We start from the raw sequence: 25,528 nt of genomic DNA on the forward strand, positions 1-25,528 counted from the left end.
TATTATTTTCTCCCTTTATAATAATATTTTGATTTTCAAATGCTTTTTTTTTTTTTTTTTTTTTTTCTTTTTCTTATTTTCTTTTGTTATTTTTTCTGTCTATTAAGACTCATTGTGGATATTCAACTTATCCCTGAATAAATAGCTATTGTTCAGATTTCAAAACAGATGAAGACCACCCTTTTGGGAATTGGAGTGGGTGAGGGAGGTGAAGTGTAAATGTATGCCTAGTCTCATTTCCCAGTAAGCTTTGGAATTCTGGTAAGGTTTAAGGACATCTAGACCTGTCTGGTCACCTTGTCACAGAACAAGTGCCAAGAGGAACAGGGGGAGTTGGAGGCGGGGTGTTGTTAAGTGACGTACTGAAAAGTGAGTTCAAAGGTTGTTTTATAGTCTTTAACAATTTTAAGTTCTACGCGAAACATTTGGTTTAAACTTTTCTTTCTTTCACGCGATATTGTTCCCTAAGATGGCAGGGCAAAAGCAACTATCTTTTCGAGATAAACTCAACGTTATCAATGATATTGATGAGGGAATGAAGCAGATTGATGCGGCTAAGAAACATGGATTATCGCAATCTACAGTTGCAACGTTCCTAAAGAAGAGAAAGCAAATCGAAGATGCTGTAACTTCAAATGAAATTAACCCAGAGCGAAAACGACTGAAAGTTGCGACAAATGAAAACAATGATGCTGCTGTTTTAAAGTGGTTTCAAGAGATGAGAGCAACAAATGTCCCAATAAATGGACCTTTATTATGTGCAAAAGCATGGAAATTTTCAGCAATGCTAGGGAATGAAACTTTCAAAGCTAGCAAAGGTTGGTTAATGCGTTTTCGAGATCGTCATGGAATAACTTTCCAAGAAGTTCACGGAGAGAAAAAGTCAGCCCCAATAAACGACGCAAATGAATGGCGGCAAAACAAGATGAAAGAAATCTTAGAAAAGTATGCTCCAGAAGACATTTATAATGCAGATGAAGCTGGGCTGTTTTTCCAACTCCTACCCGATTGAACATTGGCATTCAAGGGTGAAAAGTGTTATGGAGGGAAGAAATCAAAGCAGAGACTGACTGTTCTTCTGTGTACAAATAGCACAGGAACACATAGAATACAACCTCTCGTCATTGGTAAATCATTGAAGCCAAGGTGCTTTAAGAACGTGAAAATTCTTCCCGTGGAGTATAAAGCAAATAAGAAGGCTTGGATGACGTCTAAATTTTTTTCCGAATGGTTACAGAAGTTAGACAATGAAATGAAGAAGAGAAAGAAAAAAAAATTGTTTTGTTGATAGATAACTGTGGTGCTCACACGTCATTTCCAAAGCTACAAAATATCTAAATCGCTTTTTTCCCTGCCAATTGCACTTCAATTTTACAGCCTCTTGATATGGGCATAATTAAGTGTTTCAAAGGATATTACAGAAAACGGTTGGTGGACTCCATACTTGTAAACTTTGAAAATAAAGTAGAAGACCCTTTCAAAGCTGTAAATGTCAAGGAAGCGTGTGACAATATTGCTGGAAGTTGGTGGGAAGTAACAGAAAAAACCATTCGGAATTGCTGGAAAAAGGCCGGTCTTTGTGTTATGGAAGATAAGAAATCTGATAATGATGAAAATTCCATAGACAATGATCTCTCAGATGATCAAGAATGTGTTTTGCACATCAAAAAATCCATATCCCAACTTGAGGAAACAAGCGGTAAAAAGTTTGGAATTAGTATAGAAGACTATTTAACGGCAGATGATGATCTTATGGTTTTCGCAGGAGTTACTGATGAAGATATTCTCTCTGAAATTACTGATGAGATAGGAAACAATGATGAAGATGATAATACAGATCCATCGCACTCCTTATTGTCATCCCAGGAAGCTCTTCAATCTGTGAATTCTCTACGGACATATTTTTCAAGCCTTCCGTCGACAAATGAAGAACATTTTCGTGCACTAGACTCAATGCATACAGTATTGGTGAACTTAACAGTTAAAAAAATCAATAAACAAACAAAAATATTGGATTATTTTCAATAAAAAGTGTTTTCAGGTATGTGAATATTTCTGTGCTTATTTTCTGAATTTATCTTATTTATTTATTTTTTAGTATTTAAACCACTATTATTAGTATTTTACAAATTAATTTCTTCTAAATATAGACTTAAAAGTAGTATGTTATGCACCTTAAACTAATAATAATAAAAAAAAAAAAACTCTTATTAAATGCTCAAAATATGTGGGCCCTTGATATAACAATATGCCTCTCTACAACAATATATTTATTTGGTCCCTAAAATATTGTTGTAACCAGGTTTCACTGTATTCGAAAGTTGGATATAGTATCTGCGTATTAATGTATTGTTAAATACTGAATAACATGTAAAAAATGAAATGCATAAAATAAAAATTTCAATTAACAAGATTTAAAGACTGAATTGGAAATTTTGTTCAGTCATATTTACAAACAGTTCATAATCATAATTCAGTTTTAAGGATTGGTCTGAGTTGGAAATTTTGTGGAGTCATTATCATGGTGTGTGTGTAGTGTTAAGAGAAAACTTCAGTAGTACAGCGGCTTACAAAAGGTAGGATCATGGTCTTCACCCTGCCATAGTGAGCTATCCAATAAAAGGAAAAGAAAAGAGAGTCCTGGATACATTTTCAAAAATAATGGAAATTGATATAAAATCAATATTTTCACGATACTGCAATATTTTCGGTATTACTGCCTATGTCAAATACTACGAAAAGACGAACCACTTGTGATTGCAGCGCCCTCTATAAATAATGCGACAAAAAGTGAACCATTTCTGAAAAAAGTGATAATACCAATTTCACCTCCTTCATTATACTCCATGTACACCAGAATATACAGTAAATAAAGGTAAACAATGGAATTTATTTGGCAAATTGAGAAAAAATACTCCCAAAATTCACAATTAAATATTCATCAAACACAGGAACTTTTCTTGCCATAAGAATTGCTAATTAGCTACATGGTTGTGTGGGAAATTAATATGCATATGTGCCTCATACACTAAATTCCCATAATACAAAATCATACACTAAATACCTGTTCCCATAAGTTACTGAGTCTGAGTGCCTAGTCATAATTTTGTCACTGAAGGATCATGATCTGCTCAGGATTCTTTTTTGCCTGAATGGTGACTGTGCATTAACTGCTTTTGGGAAGCTCTGGACATTAATGTGCTTAAGAGCTAGTTTAGTGTCTGCAAACTGCCTACGGAAAATGATTCTTGAATTTTAATCACTGGACATAAAACCTGGCACAGGAAGAAAAGCAACACCATCAGTAGAAAATGTGGCTACAACACTGCAGGAAGAGATGAGCAGTGGCATAGGAAGCTGCAATGTATGAAGAATTATTCAATTGTTAGACGTGCCAGTCAGTATGGTTAGCAAAATTTTACAAAACATCTTCTAATATTTTCCATACAAAACTATATATGTTCAGCAACTGTTTTTAGCTGAACTGCTACAACGAAAAGTTTTCACCCCACAATGTTTTGCTAGGATGGAAGTAGACACTGGACGGATATGGAATATTCAGTGGAGAGATGAAGCTCATTTCTACTTCCAATGTACTACTGTTACACAACTGCAGAATAAGGGCAAACGAGAATCCATTCCAACTGCAATCATTGTTTTTTATCCTTCAAAGCTCACCATGTGGTGCAGATTTATGGTAGCATTTATCATTCACTCATTCCCCCCTCCAAGAAAATGGGTCTTCTGTCTTCTATTACCTTTTCATCACTAACCAATAGTATGAATCTCTTTCATACAACCATATCATTCCAGCACTTCAACAGCTTAAATTTATGGATTAGCTCAATTTTTATGCAAGATGTCATTCTTCTGCACATTTGTGACAACAGTGAAATAATTGTTGAATTTCCATTTCAGAAATGACAGGATTATCAGCCATCATTTTCAAACAGCTTGGTCATTAAGTTCTCCTAACCTTGACTCTTGTCAATTCTGGCTTTAGAGGCACCTAAAAATGTTGCATACAGTGTTCAAATTGCTGTCTTTGCTGATTTGAAGGCACAGATTATATGTCACACCCACAGCATCGCTACATATACATTCCAATCTGTTGTAAAACATGCTATTTTATACTTTCAGTTCATAACAGAATAAGGTGGAGCATATTCATTACAGCATATTTCTTGTTTAAATTGTAGGTATTTCTAGATTATTCAGTTGTAATATTTCTAGTCATATTTCTTACTTGGTTCATGACTTCCTCAGTGTATGTTTCCATGAAATCTTAAATCATATGTTGTTAATTGCCATTGTCCCCTAGTTGACCCTTTTTTCCCTCCCCCCTCCCAGCTAACAGAATTTCCATTTTTGAAGAGTACACTGTCATCTGTTTGTGCATATTGAAAGATTTATTACTTTGTTAAACAAAATTCCATTGCTCAGTATATTCAAGTCACTCTGTACAATGGCTCCTACTTTAGAGCATTTTTAAATAAGAGCCTTAATTGTAATCACCTTGTAGATTATTTTGGTATAAAAATATTAATATATGGCAATTTATTAAATTCATCTGTTCCATCTTCTACTGATTCCTGAAATAATGATTTTTCCTTAAAAAATTCTGTGTGCATATAATGATTTTTGCTGGATTTATTAAAATGAAAGAGGATTGATAAATTATTCGGAAACAAATAAACCTCCTTGACAAGCTCATGGCTTGTTGAGCTTGTCAAGGAGGTTTATTTGTTCAGTTGAAACACTTAAAAATGTTTCAACTGTGATTCTCTACTTGCAGACTTCTCTACTTGAATCAAACACAAACGATGACAAATGTTGCTAGACATTTTATACCAAATTACAGTTAAGAAATTAAACATAAATTCCAAAACATTAACTAAAATTAAAATGTCTTTGATTAAGTGTTATATACAACAGCTTTGGAATCAAACTGGAAAAAAAAAAGCAAAGGATATGATTTCTTATCTTAAAGAAAATTTATATGATTTAAGTGAGGAAATATATCTACTTATCAACCAGAAAAAAAGAAAGTGAAAATTTTCTCTCACCCAGGGAACCAACTTTGTTCAGTCGATGGTCGACCACTGACCAGAAGACCTTTAGCTTTATATACAGTAACAGCTTCATGTACATAGCCATTGGGATTAACATATGTTCCTTGAGGCCCTTGTAATGACATGCTGAAAATATCTTCACGAAGTGCAATGACATTGAGACAGTCTCGACAGCACAGAACTGAACACTGAAAGGATTTTCTATATAATTTTTCATTTACTGTGAACAAAGAATTATAAATGAAGAAAAAACAACGTAACATACTTTTGATTAATTAAGAATTCTTAAATGACTTTTGATATAACATATCATAACAGAAATCTAGTATCTTAATTACTTGAATTAAATACAAATATACTGGTCAGTAAGTTATAACAATGTTAAGTATAAAAATATTAAACTAATACTCCCTGTACCCCTTAATAATAGTAGCAGTTGGTGAATTTAAGTTCTCCCATAATAATAGTAGCATATGAAAATAAATATAGAATGAATGCAACATTTATTATAAAAAAAACTAGATTAAAGTAAGTAATAAATTAAAAATATTACTCTTAATTTTTATTTTGAGTGTTCAGATAATTTTTGGATTTTTCAATAATTCTGTTACTACATTTTAAACTTGTAAATAACACCTTGGCTGTAAAGCTTTGCTTTCCCTATATGCATGAGCTTAAAATTACTGGAGCCATCATTTTTCATTGTTTCCCAGCATAACTTGTTGAAGTGATAGAAATGTATAAAGTCTCATTCAAGTCCTTTAGTTAAGTTATATTAAGTTAAAATCACTTTCCTATCTTCCTCATTTCTATTTTCATGCCAGAATGTAAATTTCTAGCTCACATGATACTTGAATGAGATAAAAGAAAAGAGTATTTAAAGGAAGGTTTCTAGAGGGTAGAATGAGAGCATGTTCTGTCTGCTGAGGCTTATGTTGCTAATTTGATTTTCTCATGAGACGTTTTTTGCAGCATAGCACAATTCTCGCAATTTAGCTTATTATGCGAACCTTAGGTTGTCACAACCAGCTTGTGCATTATTCTAAGTGAGCAGCAGTTAGGCTAACTTAATTTTTCTTAGTTTTAGTTCATTATATTCTTTGATTTAAGCCAAAATTGTTGGCTTCTGTAAGCATGAGTGGTGCCATCTGTTAACTTTTATTTGAGTCGAATAAAAGGGTTCTTTACACCCTTTCCCTGTAGCCCTTACAATACACAGCGATAATTCGCTTTTGGTCTAAGATTTCTCATACATTTGATGTTATGTAAGAATACAAGACTCTATAGTGACGGCTGAACTTTGAATAAACCATGTTACAAGAAACTGCAGATTTAGTTTGGCCCCCTCAACGTCGTGAGTTCTGCCGACTACAGTTTATCCCATGGAGGGATTTGGATTTATTGTTGATACTATAAAGGCTGCCATAGAACCTGCAGTCACTTTTGATCAAGAAGGTTAGAATAGAAGGAATGAAGGTTCACCTCAAACCATGAATCTTGACGGCCATGTTACTACTGTCACTATGAATTATTATTAATTATTATTCATTTTTAATGCATGTATTAAATATAAATTAATTATTATTCATTTTTTAAGTTTTGTGAACTGTTATGAATATAATTTGTACATTTGATCAAGATAAACTGTTCTGTTGTTAAAAATTTCAATTGTGTAAAATATTTACACAACTGAACATGTGGAAACACGTATCAAAAATTTATATAGGTAGATTTCTGTAATTCAGCTTAATTCAAGGCACTTTCTTTGAGATTCATAAATATGAAACACTCATAAACTAAATCACTAAATTCACATAAATCTGTTTTATTTTATTAATATTTATTTTCTTGTTGTTATAAGGTTGTTGGTTCTGAAAAGGATCTATTTAAAACTTTCATTTAAAAAAATGCAACTTGTGACTATTTTTCAGATATCTGCTTAAATATAATATTTTTGTTTTAGTGTATTACAACTTAAAGCTGAAGTATTTAAGCATACTAAAATAAAATAACTTTTCTTCCCATCTCTTAAATTTTATATACGAAATTATTCTTTAAATAAATTATGATAATATTGTGAATAAATCAAAAATATCACTTCTTAAAGTAAAAATTGGAAAGTACACCCAAGAGGTTGCTAATAAAACCTAAATAAATCCTTGAAATATGCAGAAACATCATTTTTAAAGGTTTTAATGTTATACACATGCATATAGATTTCGAACTATTTCTCAATAATTTTCTGTACATAATAAATTATGATATCATCTTTATTACTTCAAAACAAAAATTTAACAATAGCGAAGCATTTGATTATAAATTTAACATACTTTTACTGGAAAATACATGCATGGAACAGCTTGGAAACAAGACGTTTCACTGCCATAATGCACTGTATTGACAGAACAAACATGGACGCTGCTTGTTCTGTAGGGTTTCATTAACCAATAGTGGAAGAAACTGCGAATCCTCTCTCCTTCTATTCTAACCTCCTCGCTTTTGATGGGAAAAGCTGACTACCGTATCCACTGCCAGAAACACAAAGCCTTGCCATTGCAAATACTGCACTTAAAATATTTTACTCGAGTGGCAATATTTTTATTTTGCCAGGACACAAAATCCATTTATTGAAAACAACAAACACATCTTCATGGTGTTTAAAATGCATCCTACAAAACTCTAAAAATATTAAAATTAAAACAATCTCTCAGTGAATGAATATGATACTTTCACAAACAAGTAATATAAAACAATACAAATTTCATACTTCTTCTAAAATTTTAAGTTCATGTCTGAGCCTTTGAGTGACCTCATCTATGCCAAGCAATGTCAACCTCTGGTTATCGTCTAAAGGAAGATTAGCTGCAACCCAGTAAGAAAACTCTTTAGGATTGCAAGGCATATGATCAGACCTCAGTGTCCTGTTCCAGCCTTGAAGTTTTGATTTAATTCTCTGCATAAGTATATACTGCACAAATATATATAGATATATTATAATATTTATTAAAAAATAAAAATACAAAATTGATAAATTACATTGTTCATGATTGCTAATATACAATCAAACTGTTAGAATATTCACTCACATGCAATTATAGCTCTTAATAACCTTAGTCCTTAACTTGACTGCATTTACAATAATGCCAACAAACATTTTCAAAACCGCAACAAATTTGAAATAATGAAATTAAATTCATGAGCACTCATATATTGCTCAATAAAATTTAGTCAAGAAATGTATGAATTAATATGAATTTCATGTTGAATAACCGTTTATGAATTTCTATGTTGAATTAACCCTTAGCATGTCAGCTCATTACAACAAACTTCCTCTTAAATGTTGGCTACTTTTGAACTGAACTTTCAAATACTATCACTTCATTTACTGTTAAACTTTGAATAATATCAACTGCTACCTTTTACAAGGTTCCTATTTTAAACTAACTAGTTATTATGATTTAGATCTGTACTCTAACTTCTTCCTTCCATATTCCTCACCAGAATGCAAATTATTTACTTAAGCTGAGGTTTTTGGATCTCGAGAAAGAGAGTGTTTCTGGCATGTGTGCTATGTGCTTATATTCTGTCAGCTCTAGCTAACTGTAACTATCATAGCTTTGTGTTTTCTCACTGTTGATACTTTAAACTTGCACACCAGTAAATCATTGAGCAGCCTATAGCTTAGTATTTAACTGGTAGTCTTCGACTGTTCTCTCACTGTTGATACTTTAAACTTGCATACCAGTAAATTACTGAGCAGCCTATAGCTTAGTATTTAACTGGTAGTCTTTGACTACAGATCAACATTTAATTTGAACTGACTATTCGTATTTTAATTTGCATTGTAACAAGCTGTGGTTATTTGCAGCACCAAATTGTGATCTTATATTCAAGGTTCTGTTTAAATAAAAAAAGACTTTTAAAAACCTTCAAAGACTTTAATATTATATCTCAAACAAAGAGACAACTTGTCATTTAACTATTAGAGTTGCAGGACTAAAGTAACAATACTTTTACTACTATAAGAATAAACAAGCTTTTTTTTCTTAAAAATCTTGCTTTTTCAAATAAACAGCTTCTAGATTTACCTGCATTAATTAAGATACAATAACATGCCGAACACGTATTAATTTAGATGTCAAACAACAAAATTCAGCGTTATATTTTCAAAGGACAAGTTTCAATGAATTTACCGAACCATCATCCTCAGCTGCCAAAGCATAAATGAAAGAGATAAGATACAGTGATTAGATAAGATAAGAATGGCTGGACATGAGTTAAACTACTGGTGCCATCTGCTGATGAAACTAGATCTAAAACATAATTTCCTTAAAGGCTTCAGCCTTTAAGGCAAAGATGGATTGGAATTAGAGTCGTCAACTAGAACAGGAAATTTTTTTTAAATGTGAAATGCCTCTAGAAAATCTAATTCACCAATGGAATAAGTTTTTTGAATAATTTTGACAGCAGAATAATTGAAAGTGTGATTTTAAGACCAACAATGCTGGGCAACAGAAGACTTCTGTGCTTCCTTTCCTCTAACATATGCCTCATGTTTCTTAACACGAAATTTTAAGGCTCTCTTAGTTTGACCAATGTAAGACCAATAGAATGACGTGCACCTGTCTGTACTCGCGCGTACCAAAGGTTATGTTAATGCAGAGAAAGAGGTGAAAAGCTATTTCTGGGAGTATGATTCACCATCTGACTTTCCATATAAGGATAACAAGTTGTTTATTTAGTTTCGACTTTGGTACGGGGAAAAAATGTGCGTTCATTTAAAAAAAAAAAAAAAAAAAAAAAAAACACTAAAAGCAAAAAATAAGCACCTGTAAGTGCTTTTATATTTTATTTTCAAATATAAAGAGTTATAAGCACTTGTAAGGACCGCTATGAATTCTGTTTTTGTTGTTTGACTTCTAAACTATTCCTTGCATTAGCTTTAATTAATATGTTACCTAAGTCATTAAACTGTTGATCATCAGTTCATCAGTTGAAGGCAAGTTCAAGGCAATTTTACTAAACTAAAGAACAAAGTCTGAAATCTGGACCAGCTGGACCAAAAAAAAAAAAAAAAAAAAAATCCTTTCTTACCATACAGAAGTCTAGAAATGGAGAATATAATACTCAACAAAAGGAAGCAGTTGTGCCATAAATGTGATTTTTTTCCTGTCTAATAGAGAGTTCTTCATCTCATTTTCAAACACTCACTGGCTAGGAACAGGCACTATGGCCAATGACAATACACTGACATTGGCTTGATGTTGGCCTGTATCACATTTTTAGCCATAGAGTGGTTGTGGGAGGCTAGCATTTTTCTAACTGACCTAAACAAGTGAAGCTTCAATGTTTCCATGTCTACATGTCCTCTTACTAGATTTAAACTAATGATCTAAAATCCAGAACTGTCAAAATCCTGATAATTCCAGACCTGAGATTCTGTAATATATTAAATAAAGATGGTACAAAACAATTGGTGCAACTTCTGTTACCTATGTAATGAGATTTTTAACATTTAGATAGTATTTCTTTATAGTTTGATTACATATTGTCTTTATTTCTTAAACTGTTATTTTTAGCATTACATTTATTCAATCAGAAGGCAAAATTTATAAAAATGTTGACAATTTTAAGGAACTATTACATTATTTGAACAACAATAAAGATAGGCACTTGAGAATACTGATATGCAAGTTAAGCAACTATTATCAACATTTCAAAATGTTATTCCTAAGACATATTTCTACATTTCTCTTATCCATTTTTCAAAATATTTATTTGATAATTTATGTTAAATTCTATTCTATTTAATTTTGTGTGACCTTTCATAAGACATATGGCCAATATTTTTCAAATTATAACTAACAATCGTTTAACAAATTGAGCAAACTAAAAAACAATACAGTCAAAAGTCGTTAATCCGGACTCGTCGGGACTTCGGCGATTCCGGATTATCAATTTTTCCGGATTATAGATCATCAGTTTAAATCTGGTAAGATGGCATGCAGAAATTATAAAATTAAAAATATGAAACCGTAATTTATGAAATAAAGAACAATTATGATCTAAAGGGTATCAAAATTTACAAAAAGAAAAAGCTTAATATTTATTTGTTTACTTTATTAAACATTTCTTTCAATGTAAGTTGCTTCGTTTCATGTGATAATACTTTCTCTTTAATTCTATTAAACAGACATAATTTCTTGCTTAGTTACAAAGTTCCGCTGTTCAAGTCCTATAATTGCTGTGTTGAGAATACCGACTAATTTGTCAATCGAAATGTTTTCGTTTTCAATAACCTGTGGGTCACTTTCTTCACTATCGGAAGCGAATTATAATGAGGAGGAACTTGATTTAAATCATATCAAAGACGGAGTACATCGAGATGAAATACTACTGTCGCGTTTGCTTACTAGAACTTTACTTCCACGAACGCCCTCTGGCGAAAGAGACTAAAAGTAATCAGTTGAACGGCTGACGCGTCTAACAGATGTATAACGATAGACCGTCTCCGTATAAATTATGCTTGTAATCATTATAACTTGTAAATATTTTGTAGATATCTTTCATACGAATTAAAATTTCTTAAAAAGTTTATAGCTGTGTTTCGAAGTGAATCGAAGTTCATCATAGAGACGGATACCTACAAGAAGGAAAAGCAGGCAGTTCAGGGCAGCCCTATTTAGAAGGTAAGTGAACTTTCACTTATCTATTTAATGATCAAAAAATTTTAATAGTACAAAGTTGATAAAATTTTTTTAACATGGCGCCCGAACAGGGACTGCCAGTAACTGCTATTTTCCTAACTATTGAAACTGTCTAAATTGATGTCAGTTATATAGAGGATACATAAGCATAAATAATTAGTGATTGCTGATAGTTGTTGAATTGTTGAATATTAAATAATGACGGAATTCATCGATACATTGAAAAGGAAACGCGGCCACATAAAGGCTGCCGTTACAAAATTAATTGGCCGAATCGAAACTGAATTACCAAAAACAGAAGTGAATGCAGAGGAACTAGAAATTTTCTTAGAACTCTTAAATGAAAAATCGAACGAGTTAAAACAAATAGATGCCGATATAGAAAAATTAATAGACATAAATTATCTTGACCAGGAATTAAACGGTGTTGACGAATATCGTGAAAGAATAACTACATTTAAATACAAGGCTAAAAAAAATTGAAAGAAATTAATATAAAACAACAAAAATTTAATGTGTTACGAAGCACTGAACAGTTAAGTGAAAGTATTATAGAAAACGTTAAAATCGAAAGTCATAATGTGAAGCTTCCTAAACTTACGATTCCGAAGTTTTATGGCGAGAGCTGCGAATGGCTGACATTTTGGAACACTTTTTCATCAGCCATACATCAAAATAAAACGCTTGACGCTATAAGCAAATTTAATTATTTGAAATCCTTTTTGGGAGGTACTGCTTATAACACCATTGACGGTTTCGATTTAACCGAAGAAAATTACGAAACTTCAGTTAAACTCCTCACAGAAAGATTTGGAAATAAAGATGTACTGATAAACGCCCATATAGATAAATTACTGAAAATAAGACCTCTAAAGGATTCTAATGACATTCAAAATTTCCGTAAGTTATTCAATTATATACAGAAACATATTCGATGTCTTGAATCATTAAATATGACCTCAGAAACATATGGAGCTTTATTAACACCTATTTTGCTTAAAACATTGCCACCAGATTTGGTTTTGGAGTATAATAAAACAGTTCGGAAATCAAATTACGATTCGAATCACCTAGTGGAATTTCTTTCTGAACAGTTAGTTGCGCGGGAACGTACATTCCAGACGGTCCAGCCAAAGGCCGCGCCGCAAAAGCATAACAAACTGAGTGAACCCAGACCTGTTGCGAAACACACAGCTTCGGAGTTAACGAACGCAAGTTTGCGGGGGGGACAAACACCATGTGTTTTCTGCGACTCTTCTGATCACGAGTCTTTAACGTGTAAACAAGCATCTTTATGGTCTACTGAGAAAAAAAGGAAGAAATGTAAAGCGAAATTAATATGTTATCGCTGTTTACGCCCACGGCATCTTAGTTTTATTTGCACTTCTAGAATAAGGTGTGAATTATGTAAACAACGACATGCCACTATAATGTGTTTTAAAACCGAAAACGGAGAAATTAAGGAAGAACAAATTGAAAATAAGGCCTTAACGAATAATTCATCCTATGAAAGTGTAATCTTGCAAACTTTAATTGCCAATGTTTACGGAGATGGTGAAAGCAATTTTACACGAATAATTCTGGATACCGGAAGTAGCAGATCATATATCAGCACATTTCTTGCGGAGAAATTAAAACTAAAATCTTTAGGTCAGGAAAGTGTGACTCATGGGCTTTTTGGAGGAATAGAAAAAAGGGAAAATCACAACAAGTATCTGATTAAGTTAAATAATCTAGAAACAGGATTCACATGCGAAATGGAAGTTTTGAGCCAAAAAACCATATGCTCATATATTCCAAAATTGGAGGATAGGGAATGCTTAAAGAAACTAAGAGGTTACAAAATTTTTCCCAGTGATGTAACTAATGAGAATTCTTGTTTATTTGAAAAACACCCTAACGAAATACACATGCTTGTAGGAGCAGATTATGCCGGAAAACTCTTTACAGGGGAAATAAAACACGTAACGGAGAGTTTAGTAGCGATGAATACACAACTTGGTTGGACTATATTAGGGAGAACGAAGGTAAAGGGAAAGAATTTTAATGAAGTTCTTTTATCACTACACATTAGTGACAGAAAAATCTGTGACTTGTGGTCTCTTGATTCTATCGGAATAACTGAACCAGCTCTTTCGCAAACAAAACAAGAAATACAAAAGGCTACAGAAAATTATTTTATCCGTACTTTAGAAAGAGATGACGCTGGAAGGTATCAGGTATCACTTCCGTGGCTTCAAATTCATCCTGAGTTGCCAGATAATAGAATCCTTGCAGAAAAGCGTCTGAAGTCTTGCGTGAAAACACTTCAGACAAAGAATTCCTTAGAAGCCTACGAAACTGTTTTAAAGGATTGGGTAGAAGAAGGAATAATTGAACCTGTCTATATTTCGGAGGCAGAGAAGATCAAAGGGCATTATCTGCCACATAGACCCGTGTTTCGGGAAAATTCGACTACCAAAATTCGACCAGTGTTCGACGCATCAAAATTGGAGGATAGGGAATGCTTAAAGAAACTAAGAGGTTACAAAATTTTTCCCAGTGATGTAACTAATGAGAATTCTTGTTTATTTGAAAAACACCCTAACGAAATACACATGCTTGTAGGAGCAGATTATGCCGGAAAACTCTTTACAGGGGAAATAAAACACGTAACGGAGAGTTTAGTAGCGATGAATACACAACTTGGTTGGACTATATTAGGGAGAACGAAGGTAAAGGGAAAGAATTTTAATGAAGTTCTTTTATCACTACACATTAGTGACAGAAAAATCTGTGACTTGTGGTCTCTTGATTCTATCGGAATAACTGAACCAGCTCTTTCGCAAACAAAACAAGAAATACAAAAGGCTACAGAAAATTATTTTATCCGTACTTTAGAAAGAGATGACGCTGGAAGGTATCAGGTATCACTTCCGTGGCTTCAAATTCATCCTGAGTTGCCAGATAATAGAATCCTTGCAGAAAAGCGTCTGAAGTCTTGCGTGAAAACACTTCAGACAAAGAATTCCTTAGAAGCCTACGAAACTGTTTTAAAGGATTGGGTAGAAGAGGGAATAATTGAACCTGTCTATATTTCGGAGGCAGAGAAGATCAAAGGGCATTATCTGCCACATAGACCCGTGTTTCGGGAAAATTCGACCAGTGTTCGACGCAAAGGAGAAAAATTCGGTGTCTCTGAACGACTGCTTGGAAAAGGGTCCTAATTATCTTGAATTGATCCCCAAAATTTTGACAAAATTTCGAGAGGGGAAGTATGGAGTAATTTCGGATATAAAAAGAGCATTTCTTCAGATAGGTGTGAACCCAGCGGATCGAGATTTTCTCCGGTTCCTATGGTGGGAGAAAGGACAGCCTGAAAAACTGACTATATATCGGCACCGAAGGGTTGTATTCGGCGTAAACGCCAGCCCCTTTTTACTCGCTGCCACAATTAACTACCATTTGGAAAATGTACCAAAACATCATCAGGAAATAGCTTCAAAGCTAAAGAAAGCCATGTATGTGGATAACTGCGTAGCGAGCGTGGAATCAATTGAAGAATTAAACTCATTTATCAAAGGATCTAAGGAAATAATGGCTACTGCAAAATTTGACCTAAGAGGATGGAAACATAATAGACTTAAAAATGAAACTTCAATTCTAAACCTTTCTGATAAAGATTATGAAGATGTTGTGTCAGTATTAGGATTGAAATGGGACTTGTTTGACGATACTTTGTCTTGTCACGTAAAATATGAAGAAAACCCTGTATTGAGCAAAAGATCTGTTCTTTCCGAATTGAGTAAAATCTTTGACCCAATTGGGTTTACTAGTCCAGTTACTCTCATGCCTAAACTGATTCTGCAAGAGTGCTGGAAACAGAAAATTAACTGGGATACTAATCTGCCGAATGATCTAGCTAGGAAATTTTTCACATGGTCATCTCAGTTAAAATATTTGAAAGACATCAAAATTCCTAGATTGCTTCCCAAAATAGACGAAAGTACCACTCTGCATGTATTTTCGGACGCAAGCAAGGACGCGTATGCGACCTGCATTTTTCTTAGACACAGCGGTGAGAGTGGAGTCACTTGTCAATTGATACAATCTAAAGCGAGAGTTGCTCCGCTAAAAGCACTCACCATACCTCGACTAGAGATACTCGCTTGCACTATTGGAGCCAGGCTCTCTCATACAATAAGAGAAGACTTGAAATTAAAAGAGGTTCCAGTTTTTTACTGGACGGATTCCACAAATGCTCTCTTTTGGATAAAACAGAAAGAAAATTGGTCCACTTTTATAGCCAATCGAGTAAATGAGATTCGAAAACTGAGTAACCCAGATCACTGGCATCACGTTCCCGGAAAGTTTAATCCTTCGGATTTGCCATCACGCGGTTGCTCTGCAAAAGAATTGAGGAAATCCGAATGGTGGAAAGGACCAGAATGGATTTATCGACCTCCAGAAGAGTGGCCTATTGCAGATGGAGAACATCCTGACTTCGATATAGTAAATGGAGAGAGAAAACGAACTGTGGTTTCAGCCAGCAATAACACGAATACAGATAAATTTAAACTTTTTGACAATATTTCAAAATTCGAAAAGATCATAAAGGTCGTATCTTGGATCTTTAGATTCATTAAAAATGCTACACCACCACCATCTGAAAGAACTCATGGGAGAATTTCAGTCGAAGAACTAAAAGGAGCTGAAACAGTGGTTTTCCGACTCATCCAACAAGAATCTTTCGAAGGATTGAAAGATAAAAGAATACGTGCTCTAGAACCTATCATGGACTCCAATGGCCTTATAAAAGTGAAGACACGTATCTTTCAGAGAGACGATGACGCTGACTTTCGTTACCCAGTTTTACTTCCCTCAGAACATCCATTAGTCTTAAAACTGATCAAATCTGAACGTGAAAGGCTAAGTCACGCTGGAGTACAATTCGTTATGTGCGCTTTGCGTGAAAAATATTGGATCATAAAGAGTAGGAAGACCGTACGCAAGGTTATCCAAAACTGTGTACGATGTCGAAGGTTCGACTCTGATTCATATAAGATTCCTCAAGCGCCACTACCTGAAGACAGAATAAGATATGCTTTAATTTTTGAGATTATTGGTGTTGATCTGACGGGTCCCTTAATTTTAAAAGGAGGCCAAAAAACATGGATCGTCATTTTTACTTGCGCAATATATAGAGCAGTTCACTTAGAGCTAGTCTCATCTCTATGAACTGAAAGTTTCCTGCACGCGTTCAGGCGATTCATCGCTCGAAGGGGTAGACCTGTCACTGTATACTCCGACAATGGAACCAATTTTGTTGGATCAAATAATTTGTTTAAGACCATAGATTGGAATTCTATCTTAGAAAATGCAACAGTTAAGAAAATTGAGTGGAAATTTATCCCCCCTTCCTCGCCATGGTGGGGAGGGTGGTGGGAAAGATTAATTGGAGTACTAAAGAGAATTCTTCGAAAGGTACTAGGAAAATCTTCTCTGAACTACGAAGAATTGTTGACAATCATTTGTGACTGCGAGAGCATTATGAACAACCGTCCTCTCACGTATTTGTCAGAAGACGTAAAGGATTTAAGAGCTCTCACCCCAGCAATGTTTCTAACAGAAATTCCAGAGACTGGAGTTCCTGAATTAGATCTTTTGGATTCTAAATCCATCAATAAAAGATACCTTTACAGAGCCAAATTGAGAAAAGATTTACGAAAAAGATTTCGATCAGAATATTTAGGGCAACTAAAACAAAGCTCAAAATTCATCCGCGAACCATCTTCTGTGAAAGTTGGTGATCTTGTAATTGTGTCCAACAACGAAAAAAGGATAAACTGGCCCTTAGCTAGAATCGTGGAAATTTTTCCATCCCACGACGGACACATTAGATTAGTGAAACTGAAAATTGCACAAGGGGAGATTATAAGACCTACTAAGAACCTCATACCTCTTGAACTCAACTTTACACCTGAGTCAGATGTGCAAGTGAGGTACAGAACTCGACGTATGACGAAATCTCAAAAGACGAACTACAGGTCAGTTGAGGTCCATCCTCTGCTGATACTGGACTTCAAGGTGGGAGTGTCGCGTTTGCTTACTAGAACTTTACTTCCACGAACGCCCTCTGGCGAAAGAGACTAAAAGTAATCAGTTGAACGGCTGACGCGTCTAACAGATGTATAACGATAGACCGTCTCCGTATAAATTATGCTTGTAATCATTATAACTTGTAAATATTTTGTAGATATCTTTCATATGAATTAAAATTTCTTAAAAAGTTTATAGCTGTGTTTCGAAGTGAATCGAAGTTCATCATAGAGACGGATACCTACAAGAAGGAAAAGCAGGCAGTTCAGGGCAGCCCTATTTAGAAGGTAAGTGAACTTTCACTTATCTATTTAATGATCAAAAAATTTTAATAGTACAAAGTTGATAAAATTTTTTAACAACTACACTTAGTAAGGACTCGTCGGGACTTCGCCGATTCCGGATTATCGATTTTTCCGGATTATAGATCATCAGTTTAAATCTGGTAAGATGTCAAGCAGAAATTATAAAATTAAAAATATGAAACCGTAATTTATAAAATAATGAGCAATTATGATCTAAAGGGTATCAAAATTTACAAAAAAAGAAGCTTAATATTTATTTGTTTACTTTATTAAACATTTCTTTCAACGTGCGCATGCGTAAAGCATACCTTATGCATAGCTGAAATTAGAAAATTGCAACCAGAAAACTATTTGATTTGTATTCGTGATATTTATAATGACGAGGAATTTGATTTAAATCATATAAAAGATACATCAAGATGAAATACTACATATAGTAAGGAATTATAAGCCAAATAAAATAAAAACATCTGCCCTGAAGATAAGGATAGTGCTGACAGATCAACTTCCGATCCGCGGCGTGAAATTGATAAACAGATTTCGGACTTCAAAACATACTTTCGCTTTGTAGATACAAATTGCATATTAGTAAATATATAAATGTCGGAAATTCTATTTGACATAATCGAAAGTTCAAGCTTACTTTTATGAAATTTCTCTAACAGTCCGCAAAAAATAATAAGCCAGATCCAATTCGAAGATTAAGGAACAACGCAATCTGCAACATTAACTGAATTAAATAATTTATAATTGCTTAGATTATACTGTTCGTTACACATTAAACGCGCAAGCGCAAAAACATATTCGCAGCCGTAAAGGTCTTATGCGCACTCGTTAACGCCTGTGCGCATGCGTGAACGTGACGCATGCGCAGAAAGTTTGCAGCTTAGAGGTCCGGATTATAGATCATTCCGGATTATGGGTGTCCGAATTAACGACTTTTGACTGTATATGCAAATCTTTACTTTTAATTACACTAGCTACCTACAAGGCCTACCTAAGATAGTTATCATAAAAAAGAGAAAACTATGTAATCATTTTAATAAGCTCGACTACTGTAATTTCATTAAAAATCTAATGCTCTCAACAATAAATCACACATATTCTTTTTTAATTAGACTAATTTTAAAAAAATCGGTACAATTCTTTATAAGGGCGGTAAAAAATAGCCAAACTACTGTTAATGCCAATGCTGCCAAAAATAATTACGGTAACCCTAACGCAAGAAAGGAAACATAATAGTAAATAACTATGTAAGATTATTGTTTTAGTTTATATGAAAGTATAATTTCATGTAAATACATTTTTTGTTATTATCATTTATAAACAAAAGGCTAAACATAACTGAAAGTAAACGGGTGATATACATTTTTTTTGGTCTTACAACATAGCAGAGAATATTTCAGTTTTTTGTGCATGCGTCTGTACATTAACTCGGACAAATAATAATCAAAATGCTGTCGAGCAGTGTGACATTTATTACGCCATTTAACACAGCCGTTCTACTATTTGTCAATGACACTCACTTTCGGGGTCTACAAAACTGTAGTTGTGATTGACAGTAAAATGTTCAAAACCGACATTTTGCAGTTCATCTGACTTGTATGATTTCTATAAATAATAAATAATGCTTCCTTCATATAAATAATGCTTCCTTCTGCGATATTTTCTTTTATGACATTCAATAAAGTTTTCACCGATCATTCTGGAACAGCGATTAAGAAGAAACATTCATTTGATTCTCTGCATAATCCACCGAAAATACATTGTGGCGGAATAACCCACCCAACGTTATTCTTTCTTCTCCTGAAAAGGCTACTTCAATAATTTTGCCCTATCCACCGATTTTTAAGTCAGGCAGAGTAAATAAAGCTGCGGCACACACCTCACTCAAGTAACTGTTCCAGTCTATAGTTCACATTCAATAGCTGTCATCTCCTGACACCAAAAATAGATGAACCTAATGGTTATAAGGAACGGGATTTTCGCTCTTTTTAACCAATTTTGATTTCTTAATCCTTTCTTCTCATTACAAGTTTCTTTCCTGCACTGCCATTTCACTACTGAGTTGCCACTAAAGCATAATTTCATCTCGTGGTTGTTCAAACATAATTTTCTATCATGAATGATGCCTGTTCTTTGAAAAAATTCTATAACAGACATTTTGTCATTGGGTAATTCCCAAATTGTTAAATCCATAGCGTTATTAGAAAAAAATTTAAAAATTAAACTAGTACAGTCAAAAGTCTTTAATCCGGAATGATCTATAATCCAGACCTCGAAGCTACAAACTTTCTGCGCATGCATGTACACATGCGCATATATGCATATATGCGCATATACGCATATATGCGCATACATGCGCATTTAATGTATAACGGACGGTATAAGCTAAGCTAAAATTATCTATTTCAGTTAATGTTACAGATTGCGTTGTTCCTTAATCTTCTAATTGGATCCGGCTTATTATTTTTTGCAGACTGTTAAAGCAATTTTATAAAAGTAAGCTTGAACTTTCGATTATGTCAAAAAGAATTTCCGATTCTGGAGCTGCCAAAGGATCTACAAAGCAAAAGCATGTTTCAATGTCCTTCAAACAAAAAGTGGAATTCCTGCAAAAAATGGATAAAGGCACATCCTTTGTTTTTCTAACCATTCCGAAATCTGTTTATCAATTTTACGCTGCTCTTGGGGGGGGCAATGAACTGGAAGTTGATCTGTCAGCACTATCCTTACCTTCAGGGCAGATGTTTTTATTTTATTCGACTTATAATTCCTTACTAAATGTAGTGTTTCATCTCAATGTACTCCGTCTTTGATATGATTTAAATCAAATTCCTCATCATTATAAATATCACGAATACACATCAAATTTCTGGTTTCAATTTTCTAATTTCGACTATGCATAATGTATGCTTTACGCATGCGCGCGTTGAAAGAAATGTTTAATAAAGTAAACAAATAAATATTAAGCTTTTTTTTTTGTAAATTTTGATACCCTTTAGATCATAACTGCTCTTTGTTTCATAAATTATGGTTTCATATTTTTAATTTCATAATTTCTGCATGCCATCTTACCAGATTTAAACTGATGATCTATAATCCGGAAAACCCGATAATCCGTAATTCGGCGAAGTCCCGACAAGTACGGATTAAAGACTTTTGACCGTATTTCAATGGCAACTTATAAATATAGAACTATCTAAAGTTATGCGTTTCAGCATGTTCACTAGATTTAGTGTGCGGTTAAATAGGTGCGTTTGCTAGATTTGGCACTTTGGGGCATATATTTTCGCTGCAATATTTTGGGGTTGCTAAAATGAAATAGTACCAAAAAATCATTTCAGTTTAACAATTAACATTTTAGATGCAACAGAATTCACTGTATTAATGTATTTAAACTGTGCTCTAAAAAGGAATGGAATGGAGTAAAATGTTTTAAGTATTTTTTTTTTGTTTTTTTCCAGTGTATAAAAATATCTTATTGTCTGTCAATTAGAGAGAATGGAATATGGATCATCTTATTTCTTTCCTTCAGACCTTCTCATTACTTCTGGTAATACCCCCTTGCATGCAATGGCAGTACTGATGTTAGCTCAAATGTCATGTGCTTCTTTTCTTTAATTATTATTATTGAAAAAATCAGAGATAAGCAACAAAATAGTTGTTCTGTAGCAATTACATAAATTAATTCTATAGTAATTTTTTAAAGAGCTTATTCAATGAAACTGTAAGGTCTTTCTCAAGGAACATTGAAAAAGATCAAGAAAGGATTTTTATGATAATTTGAAAAACAGGATAGACTGAATGGGCTAAACATAATTGATACTGAAGAATTTTTTATAATTATTAACATAAGTCTAGCTAGGCAAAACAACTCCACCTAAACCCTTCATTACCATATAAAAAGACCACTTAATTTTTTTTAGGAAAACAAAGATTCTACACCAATTATGTATTACATAATGTTAAAAAAATCTTATAAACAGTAAAAAGAAAAAATTGCAATTACTCATAAAAATTAATTAGATGTACCGTGACTTAAATCAATCATATAAATAATTTTAAAAAATTTTAAATATATTATTAAGAAATGCATTTACTGCTTTTAAATCACTTGGTTTGTTAATTAATAGACAGATTAAATTTTAAGGATAAATTAACTAACTTATGCTAATAGACATTGTTTTAAAATCACTAAGCTTTTAAAACCTGAAAGATCAATATGCTATGTTTTGCTGAATGTCAAAATGCCAATGTGCAAAAAATGAAAGTATTTTATTTTAGATATTGACAACACACTGCTTTTAAAAATTATACCATTATTAATTTCACATAAAATATAAAAATAAACAAAAATTTCAAAATTTTAGCTTCAAAGTGAAATTGATTGAGTGCAGTCATCTTTCCACAGTGTGATGAATGGAAATACAGTTTCTTCATTTTTTTAAATAACAAGAGTTATCCTGTATTTCAAATTATCATAATTTAAACTGATAATTATGAAATTTGCAGTATTATTGTAATAAATAAAAGTTGTTTTTAAAGCCGTATATTACATACTTCTTTGCAAATTTCACAACATTGAAAGTACTGCTACTACCTGAAAGATAAAATCCTTAACTCATCTTTCATACGGTTTTGCAGAAAGTATTACCACCTGGTGTGATAAAAAATCCCTTAGTTTACCTTTCAAATTAAAACTGTATGGCTTATAATATTTACGTGATTTAAGGACTCTTTACTAATTTTAATCTTATTTAATTTTTAGTAACATATTTAACTGGTATAACATATCTAACTGACAATCCGTATGAACATTTGCAGCATTATTGTCATCTTAATGTTTAACCCTTTCGTGGGCCGTGGGAAGATTACTTCCCACCTACATGATCCTGTGGGAAGCGCAAAACCCACTATAATATATTGGCTTTGGTATTATAACGTTGGGAACTCTAATTCCCACTTCAGTATTGTGCTGCCATCTGTGTTCAATCGATTGAAAACAGAATTACGACATTTGTTTTGAAAGTTCGAACGCGTTGTGTGAGATCTGTTCCACTGAGACACCTGTTTTGATTTGACATTTGCATTGGTATATTCTGCTAAAAATGTAAGTAAAACACTATTTTTATTATAATAACGTTCTCTTATTTTGTATATTTCAGAAAGAACTATCTAATATTAAATTATAAATAATGGATGGAAAGTGAAAATGCTATTGCATTGTGTATAAAAGCCACGTGCAATAGGTATGTTGGAAAAATTAGAATATTTTTGAAAATACATTTGAAAATATCATTCAATTCTACTGAGAAAGAAAAGGATTATTTTTGCATGATTTTTACCGAGGAAATTTTACAGAATATTGTTGACGAAACTCATATGCAAAGCAGCCTAAGAAAAGAAAGAGATTGGTCATACCACAAAAAGACATTATCCTGAACTGGAAAGAAATCACATCAGAAAAATTGAAAGCATGGGTAGGTATGCATATACTCATGGGTAAACATCAATTGCCTGAACTGAAAAACTACTGCAGCACAGACCCTATTCTCAATGTTCAATCAGTAGCAAGAATAATAATCGCAAAGAGGTTCAAAAAAGTTAACTGAGATTTTACATGTAAACGATAACAGCCCAAATCCATGTGGGCAACTTAAGCATGATAAACTTGATAAAGTCAGACCAATCCTCTCACAGCTCAATGATTCCATACCTAAAGTCTACGAGCCTTAATCAACATTATGAATAGATGAATGTATGATAGCTTTCAAAGGGAGAACTTCATTGAAGCAGTATATGCCAATAAATGTATAAATAGAGGTTACAAGGTGTGGTGTTTAGCAGACTCTAAGACTGGATATATTCAAAAATTTGAAATTTATTGTGGAAAAGAAACTTCTGATAATAAGGGTAAAATATTGAGCTTAGGAGAAACAAACGAAACTAACGGAAGATGTGAAACAGACAGGTCATCTTATAGCCTATGATAACTATTTGACATCTTTTAGGCTCGCAAAAAGTCTACTTATAAGTGATCTGTTTTCTGTGGGGACTGTCAAGCCGCAAAGGGAGGATCTTCCACCACTGCTGAAGGCTAATAACAAACTACAAAGAGGGGAATCAGTGTTCCTAACTAAGGAAGGTGTTGCTGCAATAAAGTGGATGGACAAAAAGGCTGTTACATTGTTGACTACTGCACACAATTCAGCGATTATTACATCTGTAAATCGTACACAAAAGGATGGTACTAAAACAGAAATACCTTGCCCTAAAGCTGTTGCAGTATATAACGATATCATGGGAGGGGTTGATTGCTTCGATCAAAGAAAAGAAAGATACCAAATAGGAAGAAGATGGTTAGAATGGTGGCATCGTATTTTTGATTTTCTTATTGATCTTGGCATCATAAATAGTTTTATACTGTGGCAAGTAAACATGAGAAACAGAAGTTTAGACCAGCTAACATTCCGTTATAGCATTAGCTCGTCAACTAATAGATGGATATTCCTCGAAAAAGGAAAGGCCGTCCTGCTAGCTTCCAAGCAAAAAGGTGTGCAATTCCGGATGATATACGCTTAGCCAAAGTGGGAAATCATATGCCAAAGATGGTTTCCAACTATAGACGATGTAAGAAATGTAGCACAAAGGCCCAAGAAAAGAGGACCCACTATATGTGTGCAGTATGTGATGTATCCTTGTGCATTGCAACATGTTTCTCATCTTTTCACGGCAAATAATCGCCTTTAAATTGAACTTTCTCTATGACCATAAAAGGTCCCGTAGGAAGTATACTTCCCACCCCTAGAATTTAAATGTAAACAAAAAATTTGGAAAAAAAAAATATATTTCCTTAAATGCTATTGTTTAGTTGATAATAAAACATAAAAAAATGGGAGAAATTCAAAAGAGAAATAAATGGCCCACGAAAGGGTTAAAGATGTTTTCTAATGTCATATATTACACAACTCATGCAGAACAGTTTCTTTTTCCCATTATCAATCTAATTGATATAAAAAGGTATGCATTTATATTTATCCAATTTGATAATTATGAAGACAAAAATTTTTAAATAATGGAACATCACAAAATTAACCAATTTTAAAAAATCCTCAAAAGTAGTAAATTAGATTTCAACAAAACCAGTTGAACAAACTTAATTTGAGATGTTTTCTGAACTATCCAATTATATAGAAGATAGTTTGGAAATCTAATGATGCAACAGCGGTAACTTTGCAATGATTATTTTAATTATTAAGCAGAAAGAATATGCAAAATATCTTGTTAAAAAATCAACATTAAATTTAACAGAAAAAAAGTATATCAATTCTGAAAAAAATATTTCTGGGTTCTTACAGACTCT

The 25,528-nt window shown here is 33.2% G+C and overlaps 1 protein-coding gene across 3 annotated transcripts in view; it reads right to left on the reverse strand.

Moving 5' to 3' along the window:
* The window catches only part of ohgt (E3 ubiquitin ligase component cereblon), a 108,750-nt gene that overhangs the window by 19,862 nt on the left and 63,360 nt on the right, over nucleotides 1-25,528 (reverse strand). For all 3 annotated transcript variants that reach the window (XM_085827137.1, XM_035359469.2, XM_035359470.2), the window contains 2 exons: nucleotides 7,840-8,040; nucleotides 5,067-5,260 (listed from right to left, as the gene is read on the reverse strand). In XM_085827137.1, the coding sequence (XP_085683263.1) occupies nucleotides 5,067-5,260; nucleotides 7,840-8,040 (395 nt within the window). The remainder of the gene's footprint in view (nucleotides 1-5,066; nucleotides 5,261-7,839; nucleotides 8,041-25,528) is intronic.

This window comes from Stegodyphus dumicola, chromosome 1 (assembly GCF_044657685.1).
Source record: "Stegodyphus dumicola isolate Sdum_Otavi_A_Nest chromosome 1, ASM4465768v1".
NCBI classification, from domain to species: domain Eukaryota; kingdom Metazoa; phylum Arthropoda; class Arachnida; order Araneae; family Eresidae; genus Stegodyphus; species Stegodyphus dumicola.